Source organism: Prosopis cineraria, unplaced genomic scaffold, assembly GCF_029017545.1.
Source record: "Prosopis cineraria cultivar Desert tree isolate PC_DT_omini unplaced genomic scaffold, ASM2901754v1 PC15, whole genome shotgun sequence".
Taxonomy (NCBI): domain Eukaryota; kingdom Viridiplantae; phylum Streptophyta; class Magnoliopsida; order Fabales; family Fabaceae; genus Prosopis; species Prosopis cineraria.
The window spans coordinates 2,506,709-2,523,358 of NW_026555346.1; the positions used below are offsets into that span (position 1 = coordinate 2,506,709).

The 16,650-nt window shown below is 30.0% G+C and overlaps 1 protein-coding gene across 1 annotated transcript; it reads left to right on the forward strand.

Moving 5' to 3' along the window:
* The first annotated feature begins 12,335 nt into the window (after positions 1 to 12,335).
* On the forward strand, positions 12,336 to 16,208 carry LOC129294133 (ras-related protein RABC1). The gene is made up of 6 exons (XM_054932274.1): positions 12,336 to 12,741; positions 13,287 to 13,355; positions 13,948 to 14,013; positions 15,052 to 15,173; positions 15,316 to 15,444; positions 15,970 to 16,208. The coding sequence occupies exons 1-6, from the start codon at positions 12,597 to 12,599 to the stop codon at positions 16,081 to 16,083; spliced, it is 645 nt and encodes a 214-aa protein (XP_054788249.1). The 5' UTR covers positions 12,336 to 12,596; the 3' UTR covers positions 16,084 to 16,208.
* The last annotated feature ends 442 nt before the right edge of the window (positions 16,209 to 16,650 follow it).

The window sequence follows — 16,650 nt, forward strand, 5'->3', positions numbered from 1 at the left end:
TACTTAAATGTACTTATCTTACGCTGCAGCTTTATATTTGAGTGCGTGAATACGCCATTCTTTTTCCCCACAAAACTTTGACGTGTAAAGACACCATGCAATGCTCACAACTACTAAAATTAAGGAAGGACTTTTTTTTTAATTTCATTATTTATTTTTCTCCAATCTCGGAGAAATAAATGACATATTTTATCATAATTATAAAATATGTTATTATTTTTTTATTACATTATTCCTTTGATTTCGTTCAATATTTGTGTTTAATAATCACTAAAAAAATAAATATGTATATTTAATAAAAATAAAATTAAAAATTTAATAAAATTTTAAATAAAATTAATGAGTTTATGACTTTCAGTTATTCTGAAAAAATATGTTTAATGTGAAACAAGAAGATAAGTGTGTGTGTGTTAAAACAGCTGGAGGAAGGAGAGGGGGATCGTTTGAAATTGTTTTTATTTTATTTTTAAGAATTAATATTTTAAAACATGTTTTGAGAAAAAAATAAAAATAAGTGTTTTCCTTATTCTCTTTTATTCTTTAAAACAATAATCACAGAATATTTAAGGGTTATTTTTATTTTTTGTTCTCTATAATAATATTTTATTTTTTTTATTTTTTAAAATATTTTTTAAAAAATAAGCTATTAAATAAATTTTTTATTCTCTTATTTTAAAAAATAAAAAATTATTTTTAGAATAGATTTTCAAACAGATTCAAAAATAATTAAAGTTTTCGGTTTCATCATGGCGGTAGCTTATACAAGAAGATGCATAATTTAAGCAAATCAATGTCAGGGGTGTCAGTTTCGCACCGCCCCAATGATACATTGGTAAATGTTTTTCTCGTGATTTTCCAGGATCTGACAAAGCTAATGGAGATTACTGGCTTTAAAATGAAAGCGGATGCCTTTAGCAATTTTAACGTTTTCTTCTTTACAGTCAATGATAATTCTTGCCTTTTTGACTCCTTAATGAGTTGAAATTAACTCAAATTCCGTGGCTTGATTGGCAAGCTTACACTGCTTTGGCCATTTAATCATGGCATTAAACTGAACTGTGCCTGTGATTAAGGTTAAATTAGACTACGATGGTCAGTAATTATAATTCATAAAGGGAGAGGGAGACAAGGCTGCACACTGCAGGCGATGTGGTAAAATTAGAGCTTGATATTTGGTCAAAAATATAGACCTGGAACTTCTTCTTCATTTATAATTATTTTTTTCATCTTTATCCTTATTTTATTTATTATTTTTTAAAAAAATAATTTATTAAAATATTAATTGTCATTATTGAGACACTTGTATCAAATATTGAGCGAAGGTATAATTATGAAGATATAAAAATTTAAAAAAATAATTTTTTTTAAAAATCATGAGGTAATTACTTTCTTCATTTTAAATTATAAAACACTTTAAAAAAATACATACTAATAAAATTTATTAAATAATAAATACACTTTATAATTTTTTTTTTTAGATAAAAATATAGATTTTAAAAAATATCATTCATTTAATACTGAATTTGTGAAAGAATACTAATGAGAGAGAGTACGTAGAAAAGGTAATATTGCAAAAAATTATCAATGAAACTTTATTTTTATTAAATATTTTATATTTTAAAATACTAATTTTATTTGAAAAATGTATTATAATTTGAGACAGAGAGAATGTATTATACAGAGCAAGAATATAATAAGACTTCGCTCTGAAGTCCCAACCATTATTAACTTTTTTTTTTTTTGCAAAATCTCATATAGAAGTCAAAATTAATCCTCTAATCCTATTTATAGGATAAAAAGAGAAAATTAATTTTGATCATATTTATATGACACTTTACTAGTTCTTATATTCATCTTTACCTCAATGCCCTTGTAAAATTTTAGGAAGAATTATTAAAAATAGTTCTTTTTATACTTATTAGGGGTGGAGATGAATATTTATTAAATTTTAAGACAAGGTTAATGAGATTTAAATATTTTCTTGATTCTAATCAATAGCGGAGTTAGAACCTGAAGTTAAGGGACACAAAATAATATAATTTAAAAATTAATATTTTTAAAGAATAATAATTATATGAGGACTAAAATTATAATAATATACTAAGTAGATTGATCATCATTTTTCTGTATGTTTATATGATTTTTTATGTAAATATACTCTTCATATCTTATTTAATCATTAAAATATGTACATCTAATAAGTTTTTGAGCTAAAATATTATTTATTTAATTTAAAGAGTGTAAAATATTAAGAGTATGAGGTGTAAAGTTGTAAAATTTGGATAATTTTGAAGTGAAGGGGTACATTTGCCATCCTCACCCAAACCTAGATCCACTATTAATTTTAATTAAACATGTTTAAAATGATTTACAAATAACATCAGACACAATAGTGCAGATATCCTGAGTCTCCACAATCTAAAGCAGTAGTATAGAGTAACTATTAGTCTATTAGTTTCGATCTATGAACCAAGGGTTCAAAGATCGGGTATTTGTTTGAAATGAAGATTCCAAAGAAACTGCCAAGCGGCACCAAAAGGATTCGTGTGGAGAGCACAGAATTAAATTTCGTGGTCATAAATCATTAATGTAGCATATTTTATAGGAAGAATTTTAATTAAGGATCACAATAGAAACTCCATTTCAGGTGGGTCTCAAAAAAATTTTAAAATTTCATTTTAGTTTAGAGAAAAAGAGTCAACAGAATTTTAATGATAAAAATATTAATATACCCTTGACTTATTATACATAATCATTAGTTGTTAATTTTTTGCTCTACTTATTAATTTAAGAATATGAGTTGCAAATTACACGAATCGATGTGTCAATAATTATATAAAATTTCACATCAATTATTCAATCATAAGTAGCAACATTAGTTATTAAATTGCTAACTTTACTCATTAATGTTTTAATGTTAGTTGTAGATTCTTGACAAGTCTCGTAATTTATTGACATCAATTACAAATTACTGATAGGTCTTGTAATTTATAACTAGTGTTAGTAAATTAACAAGTAAAGTTAGCAAATAAACAACTCATGTTACTGATTGTCCAACCAATGGATGTAATTTATGAATGACATTGATAAATTAATAAGTGCAATAAAAAAATTAATAATAAGTGATCTGCATAATAAATGAAGAGTAATTTTATTTTTTTATTGTTAAAATTTTTTTGACTTTTCTCTTCTCAACTGAATTAAAATTTTAAATTTTTTTTTAATCCACATGTAATTAAATTTTTACAGCAATCCTCAATTGCAAGTCTCCCTGCTTGGCTGCTTTAAATATTCATCTCACCATACATGGCAATTGCTTCACATATCCTCGTGTTAACCAGCTCCAGATTAAAAGGATCATTACTCTCTTGAAGGAGGGGTCTGCCAGTAGTGAGCCACTTATCCTTCCAAAACATGACCAAGTTGCCACGTTTTATTTTTCACCTCAAGTTCACTACCACTTTTGACCAGAGCTCCACCAAATTCTGTCAGAGAAGGGAATCACTAACTTTTGCAACGGCTTTGCTTTTTTAAAATCCATCGTCCTCGAATATTTCTCTCTCAAAATAGTCGAGCGTAGAATGTCTGATTGAGTGATAGTATTCCACACCAATTTACAAATCAGGGCTTTGTTCATGGTGCCAACATCTTTAGTTCCATAACCTCCTTTGTTCTTAGGATCACAAAGGGTCTTCAATTTCACACAGCTTGAATTCTCTTATCCTCCACGCTAGAATTCCATATAAAGTTTTCTCGAACTCTCTTAATCTCCTTGTACGCGGAAGTAGGAACTTTGTTGCGTATTATGCGATGATTAGGAATATGAGACAAGATAAACTGTACAAGTGCCAGGCGTCCTGCTAGGGACAGCGTATGAGCCTTCTATATTGAGTTTCCTTTGAGCTTTTTCCATCAGAAATTTGAACTACTGTCTAAAATAAACACCTCTTATTTATCGCAGATTGAAATTGTGGCAAAAAAAAAGGGAGGAGGAAAAGGTTGAAATTGCTGTGTAAAAAAGTAATGTTATCTGAAAATTAGCTTACCTAATCCCGCGATGAAAAGGGAAAGTAATCAGTTGCTTGCAAATTCACATACACTAGTAGTTGTTTTGCTAGCAGTTTCAAGTTGAGGGAGAGAAGCGGTGAAACTCTTTCTCTCCTTGAATACAAAGTAAAATTAACAAATTTTGTGCATATAAAAAATGTTAATTATAATCTTAAAATTATAAAAAATATAACTTTCTAATTTTATCCTTCTTTATAATTAATAATTATAATAAATTATTGTTTATAAATTCAAACTGTAATAAATAGATAAAGGTAAAATTGAAAAATAAAATCAATTAATCTAACTTTATGTTATATTAAATGCAAAAAAAACTTTCAAACTTTATCTCATATTAAAGATCAAGGGAAGTATTCAGAATCACCTTGATTATCTAATGCTTTGGGAAACTTCCCTTTTTTTTTAAATATTTTTTTTCTATATAAAAAACTTGACAAGTCCAATATGACCTTTAATGGCTTGTCATTGGCCTTGTCACTTCAACTCGACCCAAATTCAAACCAGAGTTAGGTGTTTGCAAGTCTCTCCAGCTCTCCCTCTATAAAGTTGGTTAATTATTGTTAAATTAATGTAATTTTTTATATTTATTTTTATTTAATAGAATGTTTCACTTAAAGATAAAAGTTTGAGTGATTTATTTAGAAAGAATTTTAATCACATGTTGAAAAACTAAAATGCCTTGTATTTGTTAACAAAAGGGACTGTATCCTTAAAAAAAAAAAAAACAAATCATACTTCCATGCCTCGGTATTAAACAAAAATAAAATGAAAAAAATGGTCATGAAACGTTATGAAAATATCACTAAATTACTCGTACATGGCTAGATAATTGATCGAGGAGGCACAACAAAATGCGACTGCAGTGGACAGGAAGTCAGGAATGTATTTAAGTACGTGTTTCTATTCCTCTATCCCATTTATGTATGCAAGTGTGAAGTATCTATTTCTGACCTTAATTTAAAATTGATCAGAGAAAGTTGCAAAAAAATACGTGTTTGGATGAATACCTAACTGAGGTTTGGATGACCCAAACCTCAGTTGAGGTATTAAAAGCTCATTGTAAAAATTTTATTTTTGTTTGGCTACAAAAATTTTGAAAAGAGTATTGGAAAGGAAACAAGCGTTAAATTTGAAGTCAAAAACCGTAGCTTCTGAAGCAATGTAACACGAGAAAGTGAAGTTGGCATTCATTGTTTTGTAGTTTTATCTTTCTTGTCCTCACGTGATATCTCTTGACTTTCTCAATCTCTCATCTTACAGTAAAATATTTTCACAAGGCTTCAGAAAAAAAAGAAAGAAAAAGAAATATGTCATTATACAAATTGAATCATTAAATCAATTATGATTAAATTAAATGGAATAACAAACTAATCATAAGCAATTATTTTTATAAGTTAGCAGAAATGTAATTTATTTTTTAAAAATCAGTGCAACACATTTATAAATTTAAAAAATGCTAGTATGTCATTTATCTTAAGATTTTTTTTAATTCTAAATTTTAAGAAATAAAATTGTATAATTTGATTTTAGCTTTCTAAAAATTTAATTGTAAATTTAATATTCTTTCCTCAAAATATCAAATTAGTTACAAAAATATATACAAAAAAATTTATGTCCATTTTTATCATTATACATTTTAACTGGTTTTATGAATCGATTTATCCAAATAAATTTCAGTTCATTCAACTAACTTTCAAAAAAATAATATCTAGACATAAATTACATTAAAGTTACAAACTTTTCTCTTAATTTCAATTTGATAACTTCAATTGATTCTGATCTCAATTACAAATTTTCTTAATCCAAACACAAACCAAATCTTTTTGGGTCGAACAACAAAATACAAATCTAATTCATAGGAATTGTTAGATACTGTCTAAAAATTAATACTGGATTACATGTATAATAAAAGCTTTAAAAGATGATTCATGTTCAGGTATTCATGTTTGATTTGTAGAAAATGATTGCTAACCATAAACCATTTTTTGATGTAAACCTTAAATTTTAATTATTATTATTATTATTATTTTTGTAAAGAAACCTTAAATTTAAATCTTAACAGAAACTAAATAAATTCCTCTGAAAACTCATCAATGAGTACGAGAAAAATCGGAACGGAGGGTTGCAGCTGACACATGGATATTGGTACACTACACTACTGAAACACTGGACCAAATAATGTCGAAGGCCCGCTTCCATAGCCTTCTCTGTTTTTTTCAGTTTTAAAAATTGAAATCAATCTGTGCCGGGAGGGGGGGGGGAGAATATGCATGCATTGTTCATAAAAAAGGATAATATTGGGCTAGACAATGTCATGGGCCCAGTTTGTGTTCAGGTTCAGTAGCCCAGGAACGAGGAAAAAAAAACTCAACAACGTAGTGTTACCCAAAAAAAAGAGACAGAGAATGTTTAAATGGACCTGATCTTTCGGCCCAAAAAAAGAACGGACCTGAGCTATACTAGCAATATTATTATTTGGAACCAACGTGTGACTTTATAAAATTTTGATAAAATTATTAATATTCATTTTTAAAGATGCACTCCTCTAACTCTCTTTATAAGTGATTTATATCAATTTTATTAATAGCAATGCAAAAAAGTAAAAAAAATAAAAATATATAGAATTCTAAATATGCTTTTATATAATAAATTCAAAAAGTGATGTCATATTATTCTCTTTTTCATTAAATGTAATTTTAATAATACTTTTTAAATATTATTTAAAAAATCATACCATAACTTATAAATGAAATCAAATAAATATTTTATAATATATTTATAAATGAGATTAGAGAAAGTAATCGGTATGCTATTGAGTTGTTGGATCAACTAGTTAGGGAGTAGTTCATTTTAATTAGAAATCTTGAGTTTTTAGCGTGGTATTTTTTAAAAAAATTGCAATCAAGTCGGCACATAACGGTGATTATGTTAAATGACCATCCTTATGTCTTGCCCCGTATTTTGTGTTTGAGTTCTCCCTATCTTGTATTTATTCTTTTAAATAATTATATTTTTTGATAATTCATCTATTCATTAGAATTTTAAAATCTACTCACTCTGTTAAAAGATATTTTTTAAGGATTTGGATATTAAAAAATGTAAGGCATTTTTAATATTTTAAGGTACAATTATTATCTTTTTTTCAAAAATATCCCTATTAGTAAATGACTTTATATTTATTGTAGAGTATTTAATAGGGATAAATATGGAAAGAATGGCTTAGTTTAAAAGTAGTTAAATACTTTATTAAGGGATGATATTCGGTTAAAAATGCCTTATATTTTTATACGAAAGTAGTATAATTTAATTCCTATGACCATTTTTAATTTTCTAGTGAAGTAAAGAAATAAAAAAATAAATTAAAATGAACTCATGCTTGCAATAGAATATGAATAAAAATACAACAACGCAGTGAAAACTTGTTAGTTAGTATGCTGCCCTCTCAACCTGCAAATTGCAAGTTCAAATTGGCAGACCAATACAGACATACATATACATGTGTGTGTGTAACAACAACAATTTAATTATGAATTTACAAGTTAAAATAACATAATGAAATTGTCAACCCACGCTTATTTCTAATGGAGACAGTTCCTTTTCTTTTCTTTGTATTCTTGTTTTATGCGTGAAAATGAATGCAAGTGAAGTAATGAGGGAAACGCCTTTGGTTTTGGCACGATAATGCTCTTCACTTTATAAATATCTAAATGATTTAGATTTTTTTTTGTCAAATAAAAATCTGAATATCCAGATTTTAAGATTTTTATTTTCTATTTATTATAAAAATTGTAAAATTTTTATTAATTTATTTTTTTTATCAAATTGAATAATACAAATTTAATCTAGAGAATTCAATTTAATATTAATTTTTTTATAATTTGTATAAATTACATATCCACTCTAGATATGTTGGATTTAATATTAAAATTTTATAAATTTTTATTTTATTAAATATAATATTAAAAAAGGAGAAAATATAATTTTTGATTCCTATAATTTCATCACATTTTACTTTTAATCCCTGTGTTTTTTTCTAGTATTTTTAGTCTCTATAAAGACTAAAACTTATATAGACTAAAACCATTGAAAAAAATAAAAATTATAAGGACAATCTCTCTGATACTATAGGGACTAAAAAAAATTACAATAATTAAAAGCAAAACTTGATGAAACTATAACTGTATTATCTCCCATGGCTAATCATAATTAACTCCAAAAAGGCAAAGTAATTAAGGGATTAACCCATGAAGAGATAACCAAGTTTGTAATTTAAAATAATAGAATTTCAAGTTTTGATAGTTTAAAATAAGGTAAATCTATTCATTTAACCTTTAATCAGAGTAAAATCACGTTTCAAAAGCATGAGATACCTCAAAGGAGTAAAAATAGTTAAAAATTTTCAATATGTTGAAAACAGAGCAATGCATTGCGGCACGTGTACTATATGTCGTGACTTGCCACTCTCCGTGCTACGCTCTGCAGCACAAACGCCATGCACCATGGTGTGTTGCACATTTATAACAATAATTTTGCTGTCATTTGACAACATAATTCGAGAAAATTTTGACGTTGCTCATTTCTTTGTTTGACGTACGAATGAGATGATCTAGATGTTTATAGAAAACTCTCAATATGAGCTAGCTAATGACAGGGGTTTTACTTTCAAAATAAGTCACCCTAGGAAGTAAGACATTTAAATATATTTTCACAACTTTTCTCAACTTTCATAATAAAAGAGTGTCCAACACCTTTTAGAAGTGTTAAAAGTCCTTCCTAACACCTGAACTATATTCATTGAACCTATGACTACTTATAAAACACACCACACACACAAATACATCACTGTATCAAAATTCACTTCTTAACCCCTTTCTTTAATACCAAAAATAGAAGGGGGTTTTAGCACTATATTTTAAAATAATAGTCACCAATGTAATCAAATGAACATTCACACACTTACATTAATATTTTAGTTCTATCAACATATATAATTTATCATACACAACAATTCAGAGCTCAAAATACAAACCAAACATTATAGACAACTATATAGTGCAAGTGTAACAAAAATGGATCCTAATTGGCAATAAGTCTATTACACAAAAGAAATCAATTATAGAGGTATTATACTAGGAATGCTTAAATTCCTAAGTCTCTAAAGTTTTTTCCTTTCTACATCAGAGTTAAAGCCTTTAAAATATTAAAAAAGATAGGTGAGTCTAGCCACTCAGTAATCAAGGCAAGCCTACTCTATGTAATTGTATATCAATTGAATAAACACATGAAATCGAGATTGATTTTCTTAAAATACACATAAACAAGTGTAATACAAATTATTTTTTCTCAATTAACTTATTCTTATCTTAATCACAATGTACATTATCACAAGACATGCAGACATGTGACAATAACTCAATTTATTATCTCAATTTGCCACAAACTTAAACAATCATGTGACATGTCATATAAATACGTATGCATGATTAAGCCATTCTTATACCCTTCTTATTTTTTCTGATTGAAATCGTGGGTTATAATATTAAATAGGGCTTCATCCATGTGACTGAACTATTCAAGTTTACCAATTGTGAGGTGCGACTCAGTTAAAGCTCATAGGATTCACTCTTGGATCACAATTTTTCCCACTTTCAAATCTCTAGGGTGTTATACACCCTAAGTTAATCTCCTTAATAAACTGGTGGATACAGTTAAGTTATAGTCTCGCAACAAATTATAGGACGAGGTTATGCCTTTATATACTGGAAGGCAGCCGAAAATACTATATAGATTTTTATTTACTCCTCTCCCTAGATAAACTCCCACCTATTGATCATACTATATACGATGCTTACTCATTTTTACAATTACATTTATTCATTATTAATACACTATGGTCACGATAATACGCTATTCAATTGAGCATTTATATTATTTTCACAAGCATATTTTACTTTACTAAATTACCAAATTCACCATTTGTTCACAAAACCATCATATCAAATAACATCACACTTCTTATCCCACAACATGTACAGATTCTTAGTTTTAAAAATCACTTTGACTTCAGTTGCACATTTCAATTCAAAATAAAACATTGCACACTCATAAATTAACCAATCATCAAAGCTCATATCATGCTTTCACATTTAAAGTAAAATCATACATGCAAACACACACATTTCACAATTTACATTCAATTAATAAACAACTATTTAAAGTAGGGTTCTCTCAATTACTTCAAATATAGCCGTGCAAATGGATTATGAGCCAACTCACAAGTTAGCCCACCCAGGTTATCATTTTAGCAAGTTAGGTTAGGCTAGCCCGTCAAGATAAACGGGCTAGGAAAACTTAGCCTAACCAGCATATTGGCGGACTAGCAAGCCCATGAGCCAACTCATAAAATGCAATTTTATTTTTTGAAATGATTTAAAAGTTATAATCAACATATCATATATATAGATACTGATTTTTCTCATTTTATTTTTTAAAATAAAATTTAAATATAAATTCATATTATTTTTTTCATTGAATTTGTATTTGTGATTTCAATTAATAGATCTTATGAGATTAACAAATAATATATATTTAAAATATTTTTATAAAAACTAGTAAATAATTGATTTACAAACTATAACAAAATTTTTACTTGCAAATTATAAAAAATATTTACATTATCTTTTAAATGTAAAGAACATATTTGGAACTCATAAATTATAAATTTGAGAAATATTATCATTGTTGTAGATTTATAGTAAGATATATTGTGATTAAAAAATAAATTATTTTTTTAAAAAATAAGTTAGTTCGAGAGCCAACTCGTTTAGCCTATGTGCTAGCCCCTTTTAACCAACCATTTTTACAAGTTGGGTTAGCCCAGTTCTTTTTAAAAAATGGATCAATTCTTTCCACCCAACCCATCAAAATTGGTAAGTTGAACGGGTTAGCTCGTGAACTCAATCAATTTTTTTTTGCCTCCAACTTCAAACATTTAAAAGATTAGAGGTTTACCCCTTAATAATTTGTTTCCAAACTTGATTTACAAGCCAAATATGGTGCCCCAAATGCTTAATCTACAATCAATAAATTTCAAGCTCATCAATATTGTCAACAGCACAATTTCGACTCTCACACTTTCACCTCTACAACATCCAACACCTTTATATCTTGCATTTGAGTTTACACATTGTATTTAATAATTCTATTTAGTTCTTAATAGCTTCATTAGTTATTTCTAATGCCATTAATGTCCCAACAATCCCATCAGTCCCATTAAATGCTCATTTTGAGTATTGATGAGATTCACCAATCAAACATGTCAAAACTCATTATTCATAGGTTTAAATATTTCAAACAACTCTCATTAATTTTATTTAAATTAATAGATTCACACCCATAATTTATATGGATAGAAAATCATCTTTCATTATTAAACCCTAACCAATAACTTTAAGGAAATGAAAAAGGGAGGGAGATTAGGGCTTTCAAACTCACTCAAAGCCATCCCAATGTCGTACCCTAGCATAGCCCTCCTCATTCTCTTTATTTCTCTCCTAATCTCTCTTTCTTTCCTCTATTTTTCACATCAGAGTCGCGATTTAAGATAGCAAAAGATGGACTAAGCATTGCGGTGCACACAACACGCACTATGGCGAATGATACAAAGAGACTCTTCCTTTATTGTTGTCACCTCTGCGCTGTAGCAGACATGCTACATGCCATGACCTATGGCACATAAACACTTCTTTCATGTTTTCTTCTTCTTTTGATGCGAGGTGATTTGACTTCACTTTGGATCCATAATTAGGGTTGAAAACACAACCAAACACATACATTAGATCTCTTTGGTCACACATCACATTGAATCACTCAATTTTTATAATTAAACTTGATTAATTCTTCAGTAATCAAATGACTAAAATTTTGGATGTGACAATAAGGATTGAAGATTATATTTTCCTTAAAGAAATAAAAATAAAGATAATTTTCAAACTAATACTTAAAAAATAAAAAAATATAATTTAAAAAATTTTAAATTTAGAATATCCAAAATATATCTGTATAATTAATTTATAAAAATTATAAAATACTTAATATTAAACTAGATCACTCGCATTAATCTACATTAGAGGTAAGAAACAGAGTAGATTTATAATCTTTTTGTAATTATAATTTTTATTTTGATAAATACGAAATAAAATATAAAAATAAAATTTGTAATCTAAATTTTGCAGATTAAAAATCTGAACGGCTCCAATTGCTGAACACCGAAACCGGACGCGAAACGTGAGAAACGGGTACGCCCACCGCAGCAAGGATTCGTCTGACCTTCATAGAGATTTCTTTGCATCTCTGCAACCTTCTCCTCTTCTCTATACTTTCTAGTTTGCTCTATCTCTACGACTTTCTCCCGACGAATAGGCATCCCAAAGGGTTGATAAACAAGAATCTCTCTGATCCAAAGCCGTCCCTGCTGATCCCAAGTACTCGGTCGATTCCCCTTTCCGGTTACGATAGTTGACGTTTCAATGGACGCTTCTTCCTCCTCGTCCAATCAAGCTGAATTTGACTACCTCTTCAAGCTGCTCCTTATTGGGGATTCTGGAGTTGGAAAGAGCACGCTGCTTTTGAGCTTCACATCCAATACTTTCGAAGATCTTTCCCCTACTATCGGTTAGTCTTGATTTCGCATTATCCCCACTCCTTGTTTCCTTCTCCTCATCCTTCCTCGTTGGTTTTCTTGTATGGGACTGAGCACAAAAGCATCTCTTGCCTTTGCCTGTTTGCTGTTGACTCTCATTATTTGTCTGTAGAGCATGTGGTTGTGTGAGCCTATCAATATGCTTTCTAACACGCACGATACTGTACTGGATCCAATAATGTTTATTCTCCTGGCACAAAAACTAAAACAGCTATTTAGCAATGGTGGTTGGACTATTGGATTATGTAGCACGTAGTTCTATCTTTTGCTATAAGCAATATCTTGTGTACCATACAAGGGAAATGCATGCCATTTGGTTGCATTGTTGTTGTCTCGGAGTCTTGGTAACCGGTTACTTTGATTTGATAATCATCAGTTTACTTTTCGTGGTTAAAAACTATTGTGGGGATTTTTGGCCAAACAAACTATGATATATTCACATAACTATATGCCAGACATGTGTGCTTTTCTTAAGTTTTCGGTATTGATTCTTATAAGAGTTATAAGAATTACGCAGGTGTTGATTTCAAGGTCAAGCATGTTACAGTTGGCGGGAAAAAGTTGAAACTTGCAATTTGGGACACAGGTAATGTTCAGTCTTAATGATGAGTCCTGTGAAGTGAACATTTGTTATTTTTTCTATCCTAGGTTCCTAGTCCTACCCTGTATTTTTGCATCCCCTTATACGTAAAAAAATTTGTCATTTTATAGGTGCGGCTTTTGATATTAGTTCAATATACATATACACATTGTATACCGAGTTCAAGTCGTGAGAGCCGTGGAGCTCTCGCACAATTCTCTATTTTGAGCAATTACTGCAATATATTAGGAAACCTTTTTGTAGAATACTTTGATGTCTTTTCATTAGCATATTTTCATATGACATGCGATGTGCTAGGTGGTTAAGATTGTAAGTACTTGGTGGATAGCAAAGTGGAGACTTGAGAGTTTGGCAGGCTCTTCTAAACAGTGTATTGAGAGTATTTGAAGTATGCATCCTTAGGAAAACACCTAAATGGTCCAGTTATTATGTCACGCATACACAAACACTTTACAGTATTCTTAAATTTTTCGTCCTTTTTGCTGCAATCTATAACTAAAGCATGAGAGCATTTTGGATTGCTCAACCATCTTTGAAATGACTTTGATGCATAGTTTTCTATTTCTTCTTTGAGCAGCTGGGCAGGAAAGGTTTAGAACACTTACTAGTTCATATTACAGAGGAGCTCAAGGAATAATTATGGGTATCTTAATTTTCTCCATCTTATAGTTATATTTCCCATTACTAGTTCTGGAATATGATCTGCACATCTGTTAGAAATTGATTGAACTTTTGCATCTTGTTTCTGTGAATCACATAAGATGACAGTACAGTAGTGCACCTATTTCTCTTTTATATTTGTGCTGATAGGAGATCCTTGCTTCGTCATTTTTTCAAATGGATTTTTCCCATGATTCCTATACTCGTGGTAGCATGTGACCAAATTTATGATAGATGAATCTGAAATTTTATCAAAATTATGAACCCTGGATTAGAGGACTGGGGGATATATTAGTGAAGGTGGGGGACCATGTGAATGAAACTCAAATATTGATGTTACTGACTGCTATTTTTTTTTCCACCTAATGAAATGCTTAATTAGGACGAGTAGGGGACTGGGACAGTTACAAAATGGGGATTGAATCAAAATTTCTACTAGCTAGAGCCCAAATATCTGAACTGTTGAGAAGAGAATGAGGATGCCTACAGGACTAGCATCATTGAAGACAAAATTAACTGAAGTTGCTTTGCATTCGCCCATGATCTGTGGGCCATTTTACTCGTGTTAATAAACTAAGTCTAATGGCCTTAAATCTGAATAACTTGCTGGTAGTCTCCTTTAAGTTGGAGCTATGAAAAGTCAGAGGACTGAGAATTGACAGTTGCCTTGATAGCAGAATTTACGTATTCTTAAATTTCATTGTAATTTGAGTATCTGATTCATTCTCCATGCCATTATGGTAGGTAGAGTTAGCTTATAGATGCACAATTTTCTGATTTTATTCATTTATTTGTTGTTGGCCTCTTTTTTTTTTTTTGGGTATTATCTGTAGATTTCAATGAATATTTTATTTATTCTTAGACCATAAATTTGGCTACAATGGGATAGCATTGACCTAATTCTATTTTTAAAGGAAATAAGATTCGTTTTTTTTAAAAAAAAAACCTGTAGCAGCTGCATTTTGTTTACATTATATAATATGCACCTTTTAATAAGGCTGCAATCTGCAATATGATACAGTCTATGATGTAACACGGCGAGAAACCTTTACAAATCTATCAGATATATGGGCTAAGGAAATTGACTTATACTCAACAAATCAAGATTGTATCAAGATGCTTGTGGGCAATAAAGTTGATAAGGTATGCTTTTCAAGAATATGTATTTGTATATTAGTTCACGAGAAGTTATGAGGGTTCCGTTGGTATTATTGAGAAATGGTAATCCTGCGGGCTGTTGTATTATTGGTCTAAGAATGTGCAACCTAATCGTCTCATATTTCAGGAAAATGAAAGGGTTGTCAGCAAAAAGGAAGGTATAGACTTCGCCAGAGAATATGGATGCCTTTTTACTGAATGCAGTGCAAAAACTCGAGTCAATGTGGAGCAGTGTTTCGAGGAGCTTGTATTAAAGGTATTGCACACATGCAACTGTCAAACGCTCTACTCCCCTCTAAGATGAACAATTGCACAATCTGATTCCTAATAATGGAATGTATTAAGAGCTCCTGAAAAAAGTGGCTAAAGGGACTCGCCCTCATGTTCTCTCTCTAAAAGTCTTGTAGCACAATAGCTGGCCCAAACTTAAGAGTTTCAAGAAATAATGTGGCAAAGATTCACGGGTTGGGGCATTATACTCAAAATTGCCATAGCTCTATACTTTTGTGCCCTTAGTATACTTCCTGGAGAGTTGGCTGTTGTTTGACCATTGCAATTCTTAATCTAATCAACAACAACAACAACAACAACAACAAGCCTTTATCCCACTAGGTGGGGTCGGCTATATGGATTGCAATGCTCGTTTTATCTTTTTGCCATTTTGGGCAAAAAATTAGGGCATAGTTTTACCCTTCCATTTGCTTTTCTTTATTCACCAAATACTCAAGCCTCGATTATTGGAAGTAAGAATTCTGATATGGGTTCCACCGCTGATCTGCAGATTTTGGAAACGCCAAGCCTTTTGGTTGAGGGCTCGTCCGGCGTGAAAAAGAACATCTTCAGGCAGAAACCCCCACAATCTGATGCATCAAGTGGTGGCTGTTGTTCATGGTGATTGTAATGTTTGATTACTTGTTTATACTTTCCACCTTTCAGTCTGATCTGGAATGCTAGTGAAATCAAATTTCAACGGTCCTGTAATTTGGGATTAAATGATAAAACTTGTTCAGAGTTCGTTTATGGTGCGTGTTTGGTTCATGATTATGCCATTTTTTTAGAAGGTCATGTACAATACATGCCGACTCAATTGGTTTTAAATAATTGTAGCTAATGATGTTAGGCTCTTTAGTTTAAATCTAAAGGCAAAAAAGAAGGCGGACCTTGAGGGAAAATAGGAAACGGCAAATGTAGCTGCGTCATTGCTCAATTTTTTCGCCCCTTCACACTTGGTTTGCTGAACAAAAGAGCCATTCACACCTCGTTCTTGACATATGGGATAATTATGATCATACATCAATTGTTTCAGCGACAAAGCATCCCCAAATTTTGGACAACTTAATCGTGCACGGCGGCATGCTAAGAGAAGCTCCGATTTTTTTTTTTTCTTCTTTTTCTTGGGCATGAAAGTAAGATCACTATTTGTAAATTGGTAGAGTGACTTGAAATTTTTTTTTGAATTACA